A 22,714-nucleotide genomic window follows, 5' to 3' on the forward strand; every position below is an offset into this window, starting at 1 on the left:
GGCGGGCGGCACGTCCGCGGGCAGCTCCCGCGCGTCTGGCGGGGAGGGGCGCGGGCGCCGGCGCCGACAGGGGGACCCGTAGCGGGCCCGGGAGAGCGGCCCTGGGGGCGCAGGCTGCAGCGCGGGGTCGGCCGGCCGCGCGCCCCCGGGTCGCAGCCGAGGCGGGGGAGGGGGCGAGCGCGCCCAGAGGGGCCCAGGGACAGGCACAAACCCCCCCCCCCCCCCCCGGCGCCGGGCCCCCCCCCCCCCCCCCCCTGCGCCTCTCCGCCCCCGGTCAGCACGCCGATGGCCTTGCCGGCCCCGGACATTCGCAGCTTCTCCAGGTCCACGGTGGCCATGGCTGCGCCGAGACGGGCCACGCTCGCTCCCGCCGGGGCCGCGCACTGTCGCCGGGCCCGCCCCCGCGCCGCTGTCCCCGCCCCGCGCCACGTGTGAGGTCACCGGCCGGGGGCGCGGGCAGGGGCGGGGAGTGCGGTCGCGAGGCGGTCCCCGGGCCCCGGTCCGACGACACGGGGCGGCATCCCCACCGCGACCTCTGACCGAGTGGGCCACGGTGTTTCAATTTGGCAAACGCGGCGCGTTGATGCACAGTCCCTGCCACGAGTCCAGGGGCTATTAAACCCGACCTGCAGCCAAGCTTTCCAAGTGCGTTACAGACGGCCGGTCCCCTGCCAAACCCTGCGAGGTATTTGCAGTTCTAGACCCGGTCTGTTTTAACTTTGCTTGTCAAGAAGTTGGTTGCAGGGGCGCCTGGGTGGCTCAGTTGGTTAAGCGACTGCCTTCGGCTCAGATCATGATCCCGGAGTCCCGGGATCGAGTCCCGCGTCGGGCTCCCTGCTCGGCAGGGAGTCTGCTTCTCCCTCTGACCTTCCTCCCTCTCATGCTTTCTGTCTCTCATTCTCTCTCTCTCAAATAAATAAATAAAATCTTAAAAAAAAAAAGACGTTGGTTGCAGGAGCCCAAGTACTCCTCCGTCCTGTTTGGGCACCCAGGGAGCGCCTTCAGGCTGTAGCTCGGGGCCCACCGAGAGGGTGCAGCTGCTTGATTAGGATGCCGAATGGAAGTTAGAGCAAAACCAACCAGCCAGCCTTCACTTGTTCACTCCTGCTTCAGTAAACACCTGCTGGACCCTTGGAAAACTTGCACACCAAAGTCATATGGGGGCTGGGACCTGGATCAGGACAATGGCCTCCACCTTGCATGGTCCATGGGCCAGCCAGGTGGAATGATGGAGCCCTTCTTGTGAGCCAGGACCCCAGGAGTGGGGACCAGCCAGAACGCAAAACAGCCTGGCCCCCACCCTCAGGGAGACTTGTCCCGAGAATCCCTGTGAACCAAATAAGGGGATCCCCAGAAAAGTGCCCATCCTGCAGGGGCCCTTACCCAGGACTGGCGATTGGGAAGGCCCAGACAGCCACGAGGAGTCTTGGGATGCAGGTAACATTCTGTCTCCTGAGCTGAGTGGTGACAGGGCATGGTTGCTTTATGAAAATGCAGCATGCTGATCACCTATGATTTGTGCATTTTCTTTATTTGTTATGTTCTGATAAAAGGTTTGCCTAAAGAGATTCCATTGCTGTGGTAGGAGAAACGGGGAGGTATTAGTCAAAGGGGGGCAGAGATCCGTTCTGCAGGATGAATGAGTCCTGGAGCTCCACTGTCCTGCACGGCACCTGTTCACAATTCTGCAGTGTACCCTTAAAGCTCATGCTGGGGTGCCTGGTGGCTCAGTTGGTTGAGCATCCAACTCTTGGTTTTAGCTCAGATCATGATCTCAGGGTGGCGGGATTGAGCCCCACAGCATGCTCCATGCTCAGCTTGGAGTCTGTTTGAGATTCTTCCTCTCCCTCTGCCTCCCCCTCTGCCCCTCTCCCCCACCCCTTTGCATGCTTTCTTTCCAACAAATAAAATCTTTTTTAAAAACCTCATGCTAAGTCTTTTTATCACAAATAATGATGATAATAATGAATAAAGAGGGTAACTAACAGCATTTAAAAATTTTTTTTCCAAGAAAACCATTCCATTGTGTGGAATATTGGGAAAGAGTAGAGGTTTGGGATTGGCAGGGGGCAGGGGGCCGGGGGAGTGGTGAGTGTGAACAGAGACCACCGCGCATCTTATTTAACCGCAGAAAGTACGAACACAGCAAGCGCTATGGCCAGGATAGAGAGTGTGAACCACACACCGGATGTTCCCTCCGGGGTAACCAATATGCTGATGCTTTCGTTCACCATTTTCTTGCCTTTCTTCTAGTTTTACACGTGTGTATGTATGCCCGTGTGTGTGTGTGCTTAAAAACGCATGGTTTAGCTGTGCAAAGCTAAGTGGCAAACACAAAGGTCCCTGGGCAAGGGAAGGCCACTGTAAACCGCTGTTGGATTGAAGCTCTCGCAGAAACGGAATGCTCTCTGGGCCACAGTCCGCCCATCTCCCTGAGAGCTGCAGCATCAGATACTGTTGCCACGTGACAAAGTACCCCGAGACTTGGAGGCCTGTAAAGCGACACCCATTTATGATCTCATGGCTTCTGAGAGCCAGGGCTTAGAGTGTGACTCCACTGCGTGGTTCTGGTTCAGGATCTCCTGTGAGGGTGGCTGCATCATCTGCAGGCTCGACTGGGGCTGGAGCGGCTGCTTCTGCTACAGCACCCACACGTGGCTGTGGTCGCTTCAGTGTCCTCAAACATGGTGCTGGCTCGCCCCAGAGAAAGCGATCCAAGGGGAAAACCACAGTGCTTTCGATGACCTAAACTCCGGAGTCCCACATGGCACTTCCAGCACATTCTGTCCTTTAGAAACAAGTTGCTAAGTTCAGCCCACGCTCAAGGGGAGAGCTCCCCCTCTTGAAGAAATGGAGATCAAAGAATGTGGTGACATGATTTAAAGCCACCACCAGTCCCTTCCAGGGAGACAAGTCAGCAGGGCTGTGATGTGGGCAGGTCCTAGACATTAGGCAGGCATGTAATTGGGGAATGGGCTGGTTTTTCCTGCTGCCAAGCAAACTGAGGGCCCCCTCCTGGCTCTCAGAAGATGAAATGCATGTCCCAATTGCACAGAAAACATCGAATGTTTTCTGACATGGAGTGTGTCTGGAAATTTTTCCCACACCAACCAATTCTCCAACACCAACTGGGTGGGCAACGATTTAATTCAATTCTGACCCTAATTACCCAGTTAGGGTCAGACTCCACAGGTTAAGGGCTCAGCCCCACAAGACTGTCTCCACCTCAGATGCCAGTCATAAGTGGTGGGGCCCCAGGTCACCCACACTTCTGTCCGACTTGGCCACATTTTGGGGGTTCCCACAACTCCCCCTCCTCGGGTTTGATAATTTGCTAGAACAGCTCACAGAACTCAGGAAAGCACTTTACTTACTATTGCTGGTTTATTAGAAAGGATATGGTAAGGGATGCGGATGAACAGCCAGATGAAGAAGTCCATAGGGCAAGGTCCAGAAGGGTCCCAAGTGCAGAAGCTTTCTGTCCTCAAGGAGTTGGTGCACCACCCTCCTGGCAGGTGGGTGTGTTCACCAACCCAGGAGCACTCCAAACCCCTGTGCTTAGGTTTTTTATGGGAGTTCCACCATGCTAGCACAATTGATTACATCACCAGCCATTGGTAATTAACTCAATCTCTGCCCCTCACCTCTCTCTGAGGTTGGGGGTGGCTGAAAGCTCCCACTCTCTGATCACTGGTTGCTTCTGGTGACCAGTCTCCCATCCTCCAAGAGTCACCTCATTGACATATCCTCAGATGTGGTTGAACGGGGCTTGTTTTGAGTAACACAAGGTGCTCCTCTCGGCCCTATAGAGCAGGAAATCCCCAGGGTTTTAGAAGCTCTTGTGTCAGGAATCTGGGAGAAAAAGGACAAATATATATTTCCTATTATCACAGAAGGGAAAAAAGAGCCTCATCGGTCACGGTGACACCACGTCAGGCACAGATAATCTGGGCCACTCACCTGGCCGTCTGCCCTCAGACTATGAATATGGAACGATGGTGGGGACAATGTCTTTCTGGGGGAAAGGCAGACCTCAAACTGTGTCCTGAGGTCTGCTGCCCCAGTGTGGATGGCGGCCATCCCCATCAGGTGTGCACCTGTCAGCCCTAGGATCTCTGTCATCATGTGTCCTTTGTGCATCTCATGTCTACCTGTTCCCAGATCTGGATGGGGCACATGCTCCTTCCTGATGAAGTGCTCATGGGAGGCATTTTTTGAGGCTCTGCACATGTTTGAATTGACATTGCTCTACCCTGACACCCAAATGGAGATTTGCTGTATATAGAATTTTAGTTAGAAAGCATCTTCCTACAGAATCGGGGAGGTGCATTCCATTGTTTTATGGCTTCCAAAGTTGCTACTGAGAAGTCAAAGCCACTCTGACTCCTCACCATTTGCACACAACCCAATATTCTCTCTCCAGAAGCTTGTAGAATCTTCCTTTCCCAGGTGTTATGGAATTCCATGATGAAGTGCCTCAGCGGGTCTGCTTCCCACGGCGGGGCTGGGCACACGCTGCATCCTCCCAATGCAGCGGTGCGTGTTTTCTGTCTGGGACAAGTTCTTGAATTGTTTGACCAAGGACTTCTTCTGCTCTGCTCTCCCCTTCCCTCTTCCAGGAGCTCCCGCCCTTTACAGCTTGGATCCTGGGCTGATCACCTCTGTGTATGGTCTGTACTTTCCTATGTTCTAACTCGTTTCTGCTCTACTTTCAGAGATTTCTTTCACTTGATATCTCAACTTTGTGTGAAGTTCTCTTTTTCTGCTGGCATGGTTTTGACTTTCAAGAGTTGTTGTTCTCTGAATGTTCCTTTTAACAGAGTCCTGTTCTTATCTCATAAATAGAGGACCCATCTCGCTAAGGATCTTGCTAGTTTCATTTAATTTTTTAACATTCTCTCCTCCATTCCAAGTCTCTTCTTTCACCCACTCGGCTTTATTTCTTTTTGTTTCTTGCTCTTGGTCATGTTAGAGGAGTGTATGAGGAATGTTGACCATCGTGGTTAAGGTAGGTTAAGCCAGGGCTCCTAACACAAGCTTCGTCTGCCTGTCCCTGGCTGATGGTCCGTGGGCCATGGGGAGACAACAGGTGCTACAAATGCAGTCCAGAGTCTGACAGAGGAGCAGGGCAGGGACCTGCCTGGGGAGGTGGCGCAGGTCAACAGTGAGTGCTGGGAGGCTTCTCTGGGAAGATGGGCAGGGGAGGGACGATTCTGGGGGTAGAGGCAGTGGGCGCAGGTGGCTATCCCTGCAGGCACCAGCAGTGTTGGCTGGTTCTACGGTGGTGACGGCAGAGAAGGGGGCGGATCTATGGGGTGTTTAGGAGGCCCAACCAGAAAGCCTGGGGACACAGGGTGGGACAGTGTTTGTGCCAACCTTGCTGGAGGTCCACTTGGGAGACCCACCCTGCCCTCCCGTGAGGCCCTTCAGCTGTGGTAGGGCTATTGCTCTGCCTCATCCCGTGGCTGCCCCTCATCTCTGTGTAAAGGCAGCTCCTGTAGGCATGATGAGGGCTGTTCAGAGAACAGGCAGCGGGAGCCCCAGCTCCACCGTAGGAAGCACCATGCTGAAATGGGGAGTGCAAGGTGGTGCTCATTCATTCACTTATTCACTCACTTGTGCACAGGCTCTGTCGAGATTGGCAGGCCTGGGCTGGGGCAGCGGTGGGCGACCACCCACCCACGGGGGCTCGCGTGTCCGGCATGAGGTGGATGTGCCTTTCAGAAATCATACTCTTGCGGTTATTTAAAAACAATCCGAATGAGAACAACTTACAAAGGAAAAATCACCCATAATCCCTGCTGTAACAGCCTCTGTTCGTTGTTTAGTGTTTCCTTCTAGTATTTCTCTCTCCCTGTGCGTGTGCACACACACTTGCATATTCACATATGCACATATGTACATATATTTATCCACATATGTATATTCTCTTTTTGTATATATCCTGTACATATACACTCTATATACCTTCTCTCTTTATACATACATATATTCTATGTACGTATGTGTGCATACATAGATATATGTAAATAAAAATATATAAATATGTAAGTAAATACATTTAATTTAAATTAATACTCATCTGTTTCCCTACCAGGCTTGTACTCAGCATTTCTAGTATCTGGATAATATCCCAATCTGTGGATATAACACTATTTCTCAAAATATTCCCTGAATACTGAATATTTGGTTCATTTTCAAAGTATTCACTAATTCTGCAAGTATCTGCTGACCAGCCCTGCACTGGGTCTGGTCAGCCTGGTCTCTGCACCGTCTACAACACAGACTGCCCTCGGCACACACGGTCTGGAGGGGACAGGCAGTGAGCAAGTAACTAGACAAAAGACAGTCACAACAGGAGTGCGGGCTGAGGGACGGAGAGGCGGGTGTGGACAAGGACGAGGGGCTTCCGTGGGACGGGGGTGCAGCTGTGTCCTCATCACACACAGGAACGGGCTTCCTCTGGTCGGTATGTCTCTGCCAGGGGGCTGAGGCCCTCTGGCTGGGCTGCGTGGGGCACATCACGTGGACTCGCCAGTTATCAGGCAGCTTTGAGCTGGTTTGCGGGTGGGCAGCTGAAGGAAATTCTGCAGCTGGAGCAGAGTGGCCCATCCCTGCGGCCCCGTGAGACCCCTCCCAGAGGGACTTTCAGAGCCCAATGAAAATCGGCAGAGGCGTGGCCCTCAAAACTGTCTTTAAAGCACAGGGTTCACCGCTGCGTGACTCCAAAGTTCCTGCCCAGGGTGCATGTATGAGGCAGTTCCTGAACTGGAGTTCCGTCCAGTTCAGGTTACGGGCAGGAGCTCCAGCCCTGCTTTGCTATCTTGAGTCTGTGTCCAGAAATACTGCCTTTTTCTGAGCCCACAGGGCATGTCCACAGGCACCAGGCTCTTCACCGACTAGTGAGCCATGTCTCTGACCCTGAACCAGTCCGTCCCACTCAGTCCACCGAACAGGACCGGGCACCTCAGGGCAGGACTGGCTGCAGGGCCCGGCCCAAAATGAAACTCAGACCCCTTGCCCGTAAATTGTTAATAATTTCGAAACAGTGACAACTGAGCTTCCAGCCAAGTGCTGGCCTGTCCACAGGCTTCTGCTGACTCTTTGGATTGGAAGAGCTGATGTTGGTATTCTGGCCCTGCTGTGTCCTCGCTAAAAAAAAAAATACTCAGGGCGCTTGCTAACAACGGTAAGGGACTTTTCCCGGGACCACAGCAGCAGGGCAGAGGGCTCGGGCTCAAGTCCGAACACAGCCCCAGACGTGGGATTTAAGGCCAAGGAGCAGGTGGGGCACCTCAGGGTGGATGGAGGAGAAGAAACACCGAGGTGGGGGCACTGGGGCCAAGCCCCCACCAGGGCTCCTACAGAGGGCGGCCCTCAGCACCTCAGAGTGGGACAGCATTTGGACACAGGCCCCTACAGAGGTGCTTCGGTTAAAGCGAGGTCACGGGGGCGGGTCCTAACCCAATCTGCTGGGGCCTGTATGTCGAGGGGATGAGGGCCACTCAGAGGGCCCAGCAGGTGAGGACACGGGGTCCTCGGGAGGGGCCTCGGGAGCCACGCGGTGGGAAACCCGTGTGGCGGGCACTGGGGCAGAAGGGCCGGCTCAGTCCCGCGTGCACCTGCTCGCTCGCTTAACAGCCACGCGCTTCAGGCTGTTACCAAGACGGACATTGTTCCCATGCTGGATGAGCAAGACAAACTTCCAAACCCACAGACAGACGGACGACAGCAAGCGGACGCGCCACAGCGGGCTGGATGTCCGTCAGAGCCGCAGGGCCCGCCTCTATTCCTGTCTGAGATGCCCGAGGCACACGACGGTCACATGAGTGCAGGCTCAGGGCCAGGAGTGAGCCACCGAAGACGCGGGCAAGAGCCCCCTCCTGGCCTCCGCCGTCCCTGCCCTGCGGCTGGGGGCGGGGGCGGGGGTCCCTCTGCATCTCCGGCGCGCTCACCACAGGCAGGACTCGCGGATTCGCAAGGATGGAAGTGCCGCCTGGCAGAGGCGCCCACGGAGCCGTGTGGCCCATGGTGTGGTCGGGTGAGGGGGGCTCAGGCACTCAGGGGCTCAAGTCCCCAGGAGGAGATGAGCCAGGGTGGGCCACCAGCGGGAGCCATGAGCCCCCGGGGGCCTCCGTGGACCCGTCTATAGAGGGATTCTGCTTGAGCTGGGGTCTCCAGGCCCCGGAGCCCCCAGGGGTCGACCCAGTGGTGCCAGGGCTGCCCTGAGCTGAGAGGCAGGCCAGCCCACGTCTGTGCACAGTGCCACGGGATTTGTGGTCGGGGTGCATTCGTGGGGGCGGGGGAGCGATGTGGACACATTTGGGCATGGTGTTGGAGGCACATGGGTTCGCCCTGTCAGCTCCCCCACCACGGCCCCCCCTTCGGCTGCTCAAGGTCCAGCCCCACTCCATCCCGTCAGTGAGGGCTGGGGGCCGGGACAGGTGGGCTCAGGGCCCAGCGGCACTCCATCTGTGGGGGAAGAGAGGGCTCTCGGGAAGCAGGGTGCTGTGAGTAGGGGAGGGCTGCCCCTCTGTGCCCCCACCCCGCTCTGGGCGAGCCAGCCTGGGCCTGCTTGTAGGCACTCCCTCCCAAAGCCTGTCTCTGTCTGTCCCAGTCCAGAAAAGCCATCCACCCTCTGAGCTGCATCCACATGGTGGGCGCCCCTCCTGGCCTTGCTGTCCCACTGTCTGTCTGTCCCACTGCTGCCCACATGGCCTGGCCGGGCCAGCTGCCTGCTTGCTCCCAAAACAGCAATGTCCACCTCGGTGGGCGTCCTTGTTTGAACAAGCAACTCAACCAAGGATCGTGGGACTCTTACCCCGACCACTGGGCATTGGTTTGGCCTCCCCAGCCCTGACCTGACCCTAAAGCACAGCTGTCCTAGATGGGCCCATCCCTCCCTGCCCCATTCCCAAGGGGCTGCCTAAGAAGCCCGTGTGTGGACCGGGGGGCCCTGGAGGTATCCGGAGGAGCGGGGTGAGCCAGCCAGAGCCCATGAGTCCTATTTCTGACGTTGCTCCCTGCCTGAGCTGCCCGGGGTGGGGATGCAAGCCGCCATCCAAGTCAGCGCACGTCCCACAGCTCTGCTGCCCACACACAGCCTGTGGCCATCCCCCCTCCCCATCTGGGCGTTCCACCACAGGGGCCCTGCGGGTGGGGGGCTCTGGCAGCCCGACGTCTCCTTCCACCACAAGTGACCCAGCAGCTGTGTTCTAGACAGCGTCCTGGGGCCCGGGGCCCCCAGCCGTGGGCCAGCATCTGCCCGTGAGGAAAGTAAGGGGCGGCGCTGTCCGTGCAGCCCCCTGCACTCCGACCACCTGACCTGGTGTCTGTCCCTGCACCTGCCATCTCCACCTCCACCCCCAGCATCCTCCCGCTCCGGCCCTGGTCCTGCTTCATGCCTCACAGCGGTCACCTGCCTCTTGCGCGCGCGATCTGTCCCTCCAGCTGGAATATCCCTCTCGGACCCCCGTGCCTGGACAAATATGCACGATAGGGAAGATCATTTCTTGGATAAATGTCTCACTGAACAAGGAGGTGGCGCTGGGGCAGACGTGTGGGACGTGGAGCACCGAGGGAAGGAAGCTCTCGGCCCTGGAGGCTCTGGGAGGGACGGAGGCCGTGGGGGCACAAGGGGGCAGCAGAGGTGGGCGGGCCCAGACCTCGGGCTTGGATCTCACTGGGGGCGGAGGGGAGCCAGCAGAGAAAGGAGCGCGCCGTCCACTTCTCGGGGCCATTCCTGCGCGTGGGCCTCTCCCTTCCCACCAGCAGGGCCTACACTTTGGGCACGGGAAATGCAGATGCAGGGACCCACAGCCCACTGGAGAGCATGTCAAACCCCCACAGGAGTGGCTTTTATTTGAGTACACGCAATGCCTCGTGTGTCCACGAAGACAAGCAGGCTACAAGCCGAGTGTGGACAACGCGGGGAGCTTTCCGTTTTTCTTGGTCCTAACCTGGCTTCCCGGGGTGGGGAGTGTGTCCTGCTGGTCCTTCTCAGAGCAGGCCACCATGAGCACAAGTGGGAGCTCACTGGCATCTCTTGATTCGGAGATGGGAGAGGGGGTCCGCGCTCAGCTGAGGCCGCGTCTCCTGGGGCCTCCCCTCCCCCAGTGCTGCCCCGCAGACCCCAGCCATCCTGGATCAGGAGGGGAAGGTGGGCGCCTCGGCCAGCGGGCGGGACATGCTCTGGATGGCCCACTGCAGGATGCCGTCAAAGGAGTGCTGCAAGACAGCAGAGCAGAGGCCTCGGGGACCTGCCAGAGCCCCAGGGGACAGGTGTGTATACCCTGGCCTTCAGGGTCACCCTCCTACTCAGAGGTAGGGAAACTGAGGCCCGAGGCACCACAAGACATGTCAGTCGAGGGAGGGCTCCTCATCCAGTGCTCCGTCATAGCGTCCTGTAAGCACAGGGCGTGGCCACTGCGGCTGTTTTGCCTCCTTCTTCTTCTGGGGCTCTCTCCCTCACTGTGCTCAGGGGCCTGACGCTCCCCCAGGATGGAGAGGTCATGAGGAGGCCCAATATTCCAGCAGAGTGGGGTGACCACACCAGAAGGGGCTGGTGAGTCTGCCCCTCTCTCCAACGGTCTCAGGCGGCCACCCCAGCCAGAGCTATGGGTCTGGGCTCCCCCACAAAGACACCTGCACTGTGTGGGACCCCCCTGTGCCCAGCCCACCGCACAGGGCAGGGCCCCATGTCCCAAGGAGGACACATGTGGGCCGCCTGGCTCTGGGTATGGCTGGAGGAGTCTGACCTCCTGTCAAAAGAAGACGGAATCCCTAAAAGCCCCATTTTCTTCCCAGTGACTGTAGCTGTTCATCTTAGGGCAGAGAGGCCTGGGTTGATAGGGGGCCATGAGAGGCCCACTGAAGGTGGTCCATTGAGAGGTTCCGGGCTGCCCGCCCCACCCCTCGGGGACATCAGGCTTCCACAGTGCTGGTGCTGAGGTTCTGCAGCCCATGGCCCCGGGGGGTTTAGGACCTCCGGACAGGGCTAGATGCAGGAAGGGCTCAGGGCCCCCTTTGGGTTCCCTTGTGTGCTCAGGGCTCCCGCATGTGCGGGGAGGGGCCAGCATAGGCCTGTGGTGCTCAGTGCACCCAGAGACAGGGATCTCCCAGCCGCCCCGAGGCTTGGGTGCCTGGAGGAGGAGGGGCTGGTGGAAGCCCAACCTGGAGGCCAGCCTGGAGGAGGAGGGGCTGGTGGAAGCCCAGCCTGGAGACCAGTCTGGAGGAGGAGGGGCTGGTGGAAGGCCTGCGGGGTGATGCATTACCTCGCTTAGCAGGGACTCCAGGTCATCCCTGTGCAGAACCGGCTCGTGACCAGCAGAACTGTCTCCTGCCTGGAGCCCAGGAAAGGGAGGTCAGCCTGACTTCCGCACCCCTGCTAGGGACGGCCGTAACAAAGCAGGACTCCCTGCAGAGGCAACAGGGGCCTGGGGGCAGAGGCTCATGCCAGGGCAGTGGGGGTGCTGCCCCGCCCAGGGCCCCAGGATCTGAATTCTAACACCCGGCTCCTCCCAGGGTGGTGGGCACAGGCAGGATGGGCATGAGCGAGCTTCGGGGCTGCCGGCCAGGGTCCTGGAGCTGCTGGAAGCTGGTTCCCCAAGGCCCCCGGGTCTGCCGGCCTCCGCATGCTACACGCCTCCTTCTGGGGAAAACCAGGCAACTTAAGAGACCCAGCTAGCAGGGACCCTGTCATGGATGGGGAAACTGAGGCCCAGAGAGGAAAGTTCCTGGTCCGATGCCAGCCATTCAACCATCCAACAAAGGCTGCCAGGGCCCACGGTGCCCCTGGGCAAGGGGTGAACCACCCAGGATGCTGCCAGGTTCTGGCTCAAAATAGCCAAGTCTCAGCTCATCAACACCGGCCCGGGGGCGGCAGCAGCTCCAGGGTGGGAAGGAGGAGCACAGCCTCCAGGGTGTGCAGGGGTCCCGGGGAAAAGATCCGGGGCCACACCCACATTCTTGTGTCTGCACCTGGGAAAGGTGGGGCTAGGGGAGGGGTCAAGGGGGCTGGGACAAGTCACTCTCCAAGGTCATTACATTTTACATCACAAGAATAAGGTCTTTTAAAAGCAAAGACCCCAGGTGTCAATGAGGAAGCATCTTCTGGAGGGCAGGACCCCCTCCTGGCGGGGGTGGAGGTGCCCCCCCTCCCCGAGAGGGCTTGCGCACACTCAGTGCAGAAGGGTGGGGATGATGGGAGGCTTCCAGGCCAATCTGCACACTGCACGCAGGCGGGTGTGGGCCGGGCCAAGCCGCGGGGTTGCACCGAGCCCCCTCGTGGGCAGGGCCTCGGCCCCCAGTGCCTGGGCTGGCCTGGTACCCACGCAGCGTGTTCGGGGGAGTACGCGGTGCAGCTGGGAAGGAGGGTGGGCCACAGATGGGGGTAGGACTTATCACCTCCCCCAGGGCCCTCAGAGGTTGTCCTGGGGGCAGGGACATGGTCTGGAAGGCCCCTGCTGCGGGAGATGTACCACCGCGAGGCTCCTGTAGGAGCGCCCAGGACTCCCACCCCCCAGGTTCCCAGGACCACTGCAGCTCAGCAGGAAGGCAGAGTAATGACCACAGACAGCTTGTTCTCCCCAGGGGCTCTGGCTGGCTGCAGGATGGGGCCGGAGAGGGTCCCAGGCCGCCACTGATGGAGGACTAGGAGCCCAGTACAGAGCCGGGTCACACCGGGCAGTCCAGTATGCTTGCTCATCCCAGGTGTGGAGCCTCCTTGCTGCTTCCGCCTCACCCCCACCCCACGGGGGGATACGTGACCCCAGGGGCTGGGAGAGGGGGTACTTGGGGCTGCGCTCGGTCATCGTGAAACAGATGCATCCAACTGGCATCTCATTCCACTATTGCTTAGTGGGTTTCCCTTTCAAACAGATGTTATCAAAAAGGAGTCTATTTGAACAACTGTATTGTATAAAAACAACGAACAAGGGGTTCATTGGTGCACACCGGCGAAGCTGGCGCCTGGAGGGGACCTGGAGGTGTGCTGGCCCCCCAACCCCGAGGGGTCCGCGCCTCCCCGGGTACCACTGACCTTGGCAGGCCCCGGCGCAGCGCGGGCAGGGTTCGGGGCGGGGGCCCCCTCCTCGGGGGCCGGGACGGCATCTCCGGAGCAGGATCGGCAGCGCGGGACCGCCCTGCGCACAGCGGACGAGGGTGTCGGTGTGTGTGGGCGGGGGAGGGGGGGCGCGCCGGCGGCCCCCGGTGTCCCTCCCCGGCCCGGCGCCCCAGCCGCCGCACTCACCCTGGCCGGGCGGCGCCCCCGGGAAAGTGGCAGCGCCAGTGGAAGGCGGCGGCGCAGTGCGCGCACCGCAGCGCGTCCGTGCCGTCCCCGCACACGCCGCACCGCGCGGCCGCCGGGCCCTGGAGGGGAGCAGCGCCGTGACTGCGGCGGGGAGAGGCGCGCACCCCGGCCCCTGGGAGCTCAGGGACACCCGGCACCTTTGGACTGCAGCCCTGAGAGACCTCGCTCCGCCTTGGTGGGCCCGGACCCCCTTTAGGGCTGGTCAAGGGGACCCCAGAACGGCCCCCCCAGGAGAGGCGGGAGGGTGTGGGGGATGGGCCATCCCCCTTATTGTGGTGCCTGGCGGGGAGGGGTTTCAGGATCAGGGACAGAATCTCACTGGTGCTGGAATCCCTCGGCAAGTTTGCTTCCCCTGCCCCAGCTCTTCACAGCGCTCCGCCCTTGTTCTGGGCGCCCCTGGGCTGCCCTCTCCACGGCCAGTCTGGCTGCTCTTGGCAAAGGCCTCCCTCAGCCCTGACCCCAACCCCCCATCTGACTACTACCCCGTGTCCCCCTGCACGTCAGAGCTCCATCTGGCTGCTCCGCAGACCCTGAGCACCCCCCCACCGCCCCTGCAGACAGCCACCCCAACCCCCACACCCCTCACCTGCTGCCCCTCAGGGCCCACACACAGTAGCGGGCGCAGGGCTGAGGGGTCCAGCACTGGCAAGGGGGCTGCCGAAGGTGGGGCCAGCAGGTGCTTGTAGGGGACAGCAGCATCTATCCCAGCTGGGGGCTCCTTGGACAGTCCCTTCGCCTCTTCTCCTGCCAACCTCAGTCCCGGAAGGACCTGGAACCAGAGGGTCAGTGCTTGGAGAGGCCACAGGGGACCTGCACGGCACCACCCAGGGAGTCAGCGATCGCCGGGACCCTGGCAACCCGGGGGGCTGCTGTGGGGGGAACCCCACACTGGGTTGGAAAGGTTTGGGTACAGTTCCTGGCTCAGCAAGGTCCTTGAGCCTTTCCCCACTTAAGACTGGGTGTCTGTGGCCCTCACGGGCTGTCAGTGATCACTCAGTATATACCCGGGCATGGGTTGTACCACTCATGTCTTTGCTGCAACGGAATGCTTAAAACATTTTTAGAGAATGTTCTCAGCAGCCAAAGTGCATCCCCTGTGCTGGACCAACAGAGCTGAGGCCCCGAGTCAGCCCTGAGAAACCGGGCCATTGTAAAGGCCACTTCCCAGTGTAGAAAGCCAAGCCGGTGAGGCCAGGCCAGGGGTGGGGGCGCACGGTTCTAGGGCTGGGGCCGGTCTGACCTACAGGAGCAGCCAGGATGCTGGACAGGGGGCCCTGCAGGGGACCTGTGCGTACCGAGGTCTCCACAGGCGGCTCCTGGGGCCGGGGCTCCTCAGCCCGGGGCAGGTCCCGCTGGGCTCTTCCCTGGAGGCAGCTGGAGCACCTCCAGGTCCCGCTGCTCACGTGGTCACCAGCCAGACGCATGCAAGGTGAGTAGAAGGGACAGTAGACTCCCAAACACATAGGGCAGGGGAGACCCGAGGGTTCCTCTAAGTCACCCCTTTCCCTTTACAGATGGGGAAACTGAGGCCCCGGGCAGGACAGTGGGCAGAGCCACGATGGAGGCGCTGCCTTGGTCAGTCAGCAGGAGAGCCCAGGATACTGGGAAATTTACCCCTGGTGGGGTGGCCCTCGCTAGCCTGGTCAGTGTCCTGTCTGAGAGCTTCTCTGATGAGTCCCGAGAATCCCAGACACCTGCTAACCTGGAGTGGCCTGTGTGTGGCTCTCATGGGCCCCGCCCCGTCACTGGGACCCCTCTGAACTGGGGTGTTTATACCCCCCAGGCCCACGTTTCCACAAGGGGGGCGGTGCCCAGCAGAAGGGGACATGGCCAAGGGCAGGAAGGAAGACAGCAGCCCCATCGCTGGAGCTGAGTGATGACCCTGGCCGAAACCTTTCATTTTAGTGACAAGCATCTGGGGCTCAGAGACAAGCAGCCTAGTCAAGGTCACTCAGGGAGCTACGGGCAGGGCCAGAGTAGAAGGGGGCTCACTTCTCCCACCCAGACTCTTCCCCGCGGCTGCAGCGTCCTGCGGGAGCTGGTGGGAGAGGGCAGGGCTGGGAGGGTGGGGGAAGGGAGCACCAGGAGGCAGACTCCGGAGGACTCGTGCCCTGCCAGGGACAGGTACCCATTCAGCCTGACTTCTTGCTTGAAGAGGGGGGACCAGCTGCTCATGGGAGTTTGGGCTGGGGGTGTGATGAGATGGGACAGAATGGCCATTCTTCACCGGGAGCCTTCATCCTGCTTCTCTGCCCTCTGGGGCCCTGCTGGCCAGACTTGGGCGGGGGGTGGGCAGTGCAGCCACATGGGGAGGCGGGGTGTGAGGACCCAGGCCCCAGCCCCACTGCCCAGTGATGTGGACCAAGGCCTCCCTCCCAGGTGGGCCCCACTGCCCTCTGTGGAACAGAGTCTTCTGGGCAGCTTTGTGCTCAGGGTCAGCTGGGTAGAAGTGGCCATGAAGCCAGGTGGGGGGCGGCCTGGGTGGCTCACCTGGGAATGTCGCGGAGCGGCGGCGACAGGCAGGCCAGGTGGAAGGCCCGGGGGCAGCCGTCGCAGCAGATGAGCTCCCCACCATCCCGGCATACGGCACACTCATCCTCGTTCTTCTGACGCGGGCAAGACACACGCGTCCTCTGGAAGATCCCGGGACGGGGCAGCGCCCTCCCCGAGAGCCCCTCAGAATAGCTCCACTGCAGCGTTCCCCAGGGGCACCCGAGTCCCCTGCCTGCTCCCTGCTGGCCCATGCCTAAAATTCTGCCCCGGCTCGCTGCTCTCCCCCAAGATGCCCTCCATCTCTGAGGCTCTAGGCCCCACGGCACAACCCTGCCTGACGGTGCCACGGTCCCCTCTGGGGTGCCACCTCCTTCAGAAGCCCAGCAGACCGGGCAGCCCTGCACAGCAACGAGCACACTCATTGTAATAATCCCCCTGATCCTGCCATCGGGGGAGCCCCTGGGGGCAGGCAGGGATCCTGCTCATTCCTGGGTGCCTGGGGCCCCGCCCGCGCCTGGCATGGGAGAGGGGCGGTCAGATCTGGGATGGGTTCTGCCTTGCGCTCGGAGCCCAAGGACGTGCTTGACGCTCAGCTCCCTGGCTCCCAGCAGGGGCCACCTCCCCACCCGCCGGCCCCCGGTGAGACAAGGGGCAGCCGGTGCCTCGACCAGACCCGTGGTGTTCAAAGCCTGGTAGGACTCACTTTCTCTGACTTATTTGAATTTTTACAGTTGTGTTATCAGAAAAAATCGTATTAAACAAAAGCTCTACTCTGCGAGCAGGAGCTCAGGCCTCTGTCCTCCTCACCTGAGTGAGTGGCCTGGCCAAGGGACAGAGCGGCAGAAGGCCGCCCTCGGGTTTGTGGGGAGGGAGGAGTTCCACCCGTGGTCCGGGCATTACCTGGTGCAGCTGGGGCTCGCTGGGGAGGGCAGGAGGGGCCTGCACCCTGCCCTGTTGGCCTGTTCTCAGCTCACCTGCACCCTGCTGCGGGGGAGAGGGGGGTCACCACAGTGAGGAGCCCCCTCATGCAGGCCCAGCCCCAGCTGAGCTCTGTGGGTGCTGGGCGAGGGGTGTCAAGTGGGGTGCTTACAGGGGCGGAAGCCTGGGTCCCCTTGGCTCGGACCAGGGTCTTCAGGCTGCTGCTCCGGGTCTTGTTCTTCCCCCCACTGGGGTCTTCGAACTTGCTGGGAGTATAAAACTCCCCCCCAACCTGGAGGCACTTCTTGGAGCCACCTGGGAGGAGAGACTGACTGGGCCCTGCGCAGCTGCACTCCTGGCCCGGGCGCCGTGGGTGGGTGGGTGCAGAGGCTGGGTGCTCTGCAGCTTTCTCCTGCTTCTCCCCCACTGCACTCAGCCCCGCTCAGCTCTGCGACCAGGGTCCTGGGCACAGGAGGGCTCTCCTGCGGGGACCGTGCTGGGTGAAGCGTGTCCACCAAATTCGCATCTGCCTGGAATCTCAGAGTGCAGACTTACTGGGGAGCAGGGTCTTTATAGGTGGGATTAGTTAAGGATTAGTTAAGATGGGCTCCCGAGGGACACTGGATCCAATGATGGGTGTCCCCAAGAAGAGCGGAGAGGACACAGACAGACACAGGGAGGAGACCCTGTGACTTGGGGGCAGAGGCTGCAGTGATGGGGCCGGGCACAAGGCCTGCCAGCAACCAGCCTCGAGCCTCCGGAGGGAGCAAGGCCCTGCCGACACCTTGATTTTGGAACTCCTGTTGTTCTAAGCTGCCCAGTTTGTGGCCATTAGTTATAACTGCCATAGCGAACTACTGCGGGGTCCTCGGGGCCCTCCCTGGGGGGTGAGACCGGGGCCCGCATTGGCCCCAGGGCCAGTGCGGGCCCTGGCTGTCCTTGGCATCCCCGCCGGCAGGTGCCCAGCCCGGAGGGAAGGGAGGGAGGCGGTGTGGGGGCGGGGCAGGTGCTGCAGGCTGTCCTGCTGGAGAAACTCCTGGGGGTGGGGGGTGAGCCCAAGACTCTATGGGGCCCATCTGAGCAACGCACACAGAGGTGACCCAGGATGTGGCCCTGGACTGCTGGCCCTGCAGAAGTCCAGGAGTCCCCCAGCCCTGAGGGGAGCCCTCGGTACCCATCCCGCCCCTCCCGAGGTAGCAGAGCCACGGTCCCACCTGCGCTGGGGCCGCCAGGTGCAAAGGAGGGACGTGGATCGAGGGGCCCTGCATCCCCCCTCGCGGCCCCTCTGGTGGTGCCATCCATCTACCTGACTCAAACACCTGCTGGATGAGAATCCCCTCCACTGCCCCACAGGCTCCTGGGACGTCCCCAGACGACACCGTCACTGCTCTCTGGACCGAAGTGGACATGGTCTGAATTCCTGGGGAACGGAGTCCCAGATGGGGGGGTCATCAATTGGAAAGAGGACCCCTGAACACCTCTTTTCTGCAGGCAGTGGGGAGCGAGAGGTGCCTGGGCTGTGGGATCTTTATTTCCTTCTGCCCAGGGCAGGCCTTGGAGGGGGCCCAGCCCCTCCACACACAGACAGACAGACAGACAGACAGCCCATGTGAAACTGCGGAGAGAGGCCATGGGTACGTGTGGTATGTATATGTGTGCATGTGTGTGTGTGTGTGTGTGTGTGGTGTACAATGTGGGATGTGTGCTGTGTGGTGTGGATGTGGTGTAGGATGTGGGATGCACACTGTGTGGAGTGTGTGGAGTGTGTGTGTGGGTGTGTGTGTGTGGTGTGAGGATGCGGTGTGGGATGCACGCTGTGCGTGTGGGAGCTCACTGCACACGGCGGGCGGGGTGAACAGGGCCCCCAGACCTGGCCCTGGGCTGTGCTGGGAAGGAGGCCGAGTTCAGGGCCGCCCGGAGGTCAGGCGACCACAGGAGGTCTCTGGGGTCCCCCGGGCAGGGGCAAGGAGGGGACAGACGGGGGCCCAGCGTCATCCAGCTGACGGACCAAGCAGGACTCTGGCAGAAGCACAGTCTGAGCCGGGCCTGTAGGACGGGGACGCGGACCGGGCACATGTGGGGTGACCTGAGACGCTCCCCCCTGCCCCTGGTGCGTCCGTCCAGCGGAGGCTTTGGGAGGAGATGCCAGGCCAGCATGGTCCCGCCCCCAGGACAGGCTGCCATCGGAGGGCAGCACCCGCCCAGGCCCTTGATCCCTTGACCCCGGCCCAGGAGCTGGGAGGCCTGGGGGCCTGGCCCACCGTTCCCGGCGGGAGGCCTTCTCGGCCGGCTTGGCCTTCGCTTCGGGGCCTGCAGGGGGAGCGCACCAGCCTGGCCCTGGTCTCCCCGCTGGGGCCAAAGCCAGCGGCCGAGGGCGGGGGCGGGAGAGCACCCGACTGGGGCCTCTCCAACTCCCAGGGTCCCCTCGCTTTACCATGCTCTGGTGTCCACACCCATAAAAGGACGTAACACCCACCTGCCTGCTTCCCGGGGCCCTGGGACAAGGGACAGCTAGGCTCATCCATCCGAGCATCCAGAGGGGACCTCTGCAGTCCCTGCCAGGCTGGCTCTGGGCCAGGCGGCTGGTGCTCCGGAGCCGGGGTGGGGGGAGTGGGGGGGGAGGGTGGGGAGGGTGCGCTCAGGGCGTGTCGGGCTCCCCAGGGCAACCTGTGGCTGACTAGCTCCTCAAACTAGGTACCTGGGCTGGAGGTGCCCCGTGGAGACAGTGCCGCCGGCGGGGTGGCCCTCGGCTCCTCCAGGGCCTTCCTCTTGGTGGGTGGTCTGGGCAGTGGCACTGGGGCCTTGGGGCCCGGTGGGGGCTTCCTCCCCTTCCGGGGCTGGCTGAGGTCCACATCTGCAGGGTGCAAGTGGGGGCCAAGCCTCAAGACTGGAACCCACACCTTGGCAAGGTGGGCGAGACCTCGGCCCTTTGGCATGCAGAAGCCAGGACGGTCCTCAGTGATGTCCAGGGGCCCCCCAACCACGCCCCGACCCTCCCTCTTCAGTCCAGCTGGGCGGACTCCAGCGGCCCCAGGCCCCCAGCGGGGGTGGGTGCTGAGCCCCGTGGGATCCCAGCCCCCAGCCCTCCGCCACCGCAGTGCCCTCCCCACCTTTGGGGAAGCTGTCTAGGATGGGCTGCAGCCGGGCGTATCTCTCCAGGTTGTAGTCCTTAAAGAGAACTTTCCAGAAGCCCAGGATGGCAGCTGTGTCTTGGGTCAGGAGCCACGAGAGGAGGGCGTGGAAGGCCTGCGGGCAGCCTTCCTTCTCCTTCAGACGCAGAGTCTCCTGAAGGAGGAGTGGGGAGTGGAAGGCCCTGCCTCCTGCCTCCCCAGCACCCCTACTTCCTGCCACCGCCCCCAGAGGGTGCTGCAGGAGAGCCGGGCACTGTGTCCATGCCCTTGGGTTGAGGTGGGCGTGGGGGTGCCCCAGCGTGCTGGGGGCGAGGGAGGCCCCCCTGGAACTCACCTTAGGGGACCACGCCCCTGGCTTGGAGGGCAGCTTCTGGAGGGCTAGGAGGGGGCATTGGGGAGGACAGGAACTTGTCCTGGAGACCAGGCCCCGTCCCCTCTTCACACCAGCAGCCCCCCTCCCAGCCCCCCTGGCCCCCACTCGTGGGGGCGGCTAGGGTCCATCTGGAGCTCGTCCTCCCAGACACTGCCCCTGGGTGGATGGCAGGGCTCAGGGAGGGCTGGGGGGCACTGGGGGCCTGGGTTGGGGCCCACCTGGAACTTGTCCTCGGGCACCACGTCGTGGTCGGCCAGTGCGTGCAGCAGCGGGAAGGCGCTGTCCACTGCCACGGCGATCTCCGTGCGGTGCAGCCTCAGGAGACGGCGCAGAATGGCGTCCCCCCCTGCCTGGGCCTCGCCCACCCTCGCGGGGCCCGGGGGCACGGGGCTGGGAGCCCCCTCTCCCCGCCTGGGATCCCGCGGCCTTGGGGTGCTGCTGGACTTGTGGGGCATCTGGGCCATCTCCGCCTCCTGGCCCTTGCGCAGCCCCTACCCTGCCGAGCACCTGGGCGGTGCACCTGGGCGAGCACCTGTTCAGGGCTGAGCCCAGCCGGAGTCCAGTCTCTATTATAGCAGGACCCCCCCCCGCCGCCCCAAAAGAGCAAAGCCTGTGTTTCCCCAGAGCCAATCAGGACGGGAGGGAGGGGCAGAAATGGAAACTTCTCTGTAATCCAGTAAAGACAAGGCCCCAGCCACCCCAATTCCACACCTGCCAGGAAGCTGGTGGCGTCTCTCTCCTTTGTAAAGGAGGCTTCGGGACCAGGGCCCGGCCCCTCTGTGAGAGGGCTGGGAGGCTCTCGGTTCCAGAACTGCGGTTCTGTTCAGATGGGACGCGACAGCCATCACAGGTGCCCTCCGCCTCACCCGAGACCCACAGGGCTGCCCAGGGGCTCCGGCTCTCAGGCTGGCACCACAGGGCTGACTGGGGCAGGGCCGCTGGTGGGGAATGGGCATGACCACCCCCACTGCTCAGGGCCCTGGGCCTGGGCTGTAGGACGGTCAGATGGAGGAGTGCTTGTCTGATGGAGGACTGAGTCTGTGCCAGGGGGCACAGCGCTGGGCATTGCCCGGAGGCTGTGTGATGCTGGGCCAATCGCTTTCCCTCTCTGAGACTCAGCCCCCTCATCTTTAACATGAGCACATCACCCTGGGGGACCCAGCCGCAACCTACCGTCCCCTTCCTGCAGGTGTGTTCAAAAAAAGCTTGGAGAAGGCAGCTGACCCTGTGGACTGATGCCCCTGAGGATGGGTCCCGGGAGCTCCTGTCCTGTCCTGCTCACAGCCCAGGGGAGGGACGCCCCAGGAACCTTCCTGGGGCTGGCGACAGAGGCTGGAGGATGGTGTAGGAAAGTGGGGAAGCGGTCCCAGGGGGGTTGCAGCACAAGAGGGACCCGCATCCCAGGCTATGGTGGGCGAGCGCAGGGGACAGGGGCCTGGCAGATTGCGGGACCCATAGTGGCCCAGTGTGGACAAGGGCCACAGAGGAAAGGCCCGTCCAGGCAGCCAGGCTTCAGAGCTGCAGGAGGTCTTTGGAAGAAGAACCTGGTCAGGTTTAGGTGGGGCTGGAGATGAATGTGGGTGCCAGGAAGCCTGGGGTCTGGGCAGTGCTGGGCTGGGAGGGGTCGCCTGGGCAGGGGGAGGGGGGCCCAGACAGATTCCATGGGGGTGTCGCCAAGATTTCTCACGAGTTTAGGTCACTATGTTCTCTACTGAGGTGGGGGCTGTGGGGTGGGGGGCTGCTGAGGGCCCCCTCCTCCTACCACGGAGTCCTGTGTGTGTTTCTCACCCTCTCCGGGCCTGGATCCCTGGGAGTTCAGTCCCACACAAGCTGAGATTGCTGCCGGGCAGGGCTTCTGGGGTGTTCGGGAACAAGCCTGAGCTCGGGCGGTGGGGGTTGTCACCCAGAGAGCCGGGACCTGTGTGAGGACCCGGAGAGCAGTGAGGGTCAGGACAGATAGGTGCGGCTGTGGAATGTTCTGGGGCCTCTGACCTGGGAGCAGGGCCCTCGAGCTGCCCACCTCTGGGGCTCCGAGCCCAGCGGCTGCAATGCTGGGGGGTGGCCATGGAGGAGTGGGACTTGGGGCAGCGCCAGGCTGTCCTGCCCTGTGCCATCCACAGACGCCCAGAGGGAGCACCCCCGCGGCCCCCGCCAAGCCCCGTCCCCTCTGTGTCTATGTATCCACCGTGACATCTGAAAGAAAGCGGAAGTCAAAGTCACTCCTGAACCTAGGGTCCCCTAGAGCACCCCGCGTCCCCTCGCTCATGTGGGTCAGGTCTCAGGGAGCGGAGCCACTTCGTGCGACATGTAACAGCACCTGCCGGGCCAGCAAGCTGCAGGGTTCCCACGTAGTTGCCCCGGGGGTGCTGGGGACTCGTGCTTGTGGTGTTAGGGTGACCAGCAGCCACCTCTCCGGCAGCTCAGTGTCCCTCTCCTTTGGGCCAACTGTCCTCCAACGCCACTCCACACTCGGCAGTTTTCCCCCAGTGG

At 61.7% G+C, this 22,714-nt stretch overlaps 2 protein-coding genes across 2 annotated transcripts in view; both read right to left on the reverse strand.

The window, feature by feature from the left end:
* Positions 1-368, reverse strand: part of PFKL (phosphofructokinase, liver type) — a 25,265-nt gene extending 24,897 nt beyond the window's left edge. The window contains exon 1 of the mRNA XM_044919313.1: positions 256-368. Within this exon, the coding sequence (XP_044775248.1) occupies positions 256-338 (83 nt within the window). The 5' untranslated portion in view covers positions 339-368. The remainder of the gene's footprint in view (positions 1-255) is intronic.
* Positions 369-10,146: 9,778 nt separating this feature from the next.
* Positions 10,147-20,688, reverse strand: AIRE (autoimmune regulator). Its single transcript, XM_021679188.1, has 13 exons — positions 20,443-20,688; positions 19,831-20,005; positions 19,419-19,574; positions 18,027-18,140; positions 16,893-17,035; positions 16,703-16,783; positions 15,800-15,915; positions 14,605-14,704; positions 13,896-14,078; positions 13,250-13,368; positions 13,040-13,142; positions 11,274-11,342; positions 10,147-10,227 (listed from the first exon to the last, which is right to left on the reverse strand). Exons 1-13 carry the CDS (start codon positions 20,686-20,688, stop codon positions 10,147-10,149), a joined length of 1,686 nt encoding a protein of 561 aa, XP_021534863.1.
* Positions 20,689-22,714: the final 2,026 nt, after the last annotated feature.

Source organism: Neomonachus schauinslandi, chromosome 1 (assembly GCF_002201575.2).
Source record: "Neomonachus schauinslandi chromosome 1, ASM220157v2, whole genome shotgun sequence".
NCBI lineage: Eukaryota > Metazoa > Chordata > Mammalia > Carnivora > Phocidae > Neomonachus > Neomonachus schauinslandi.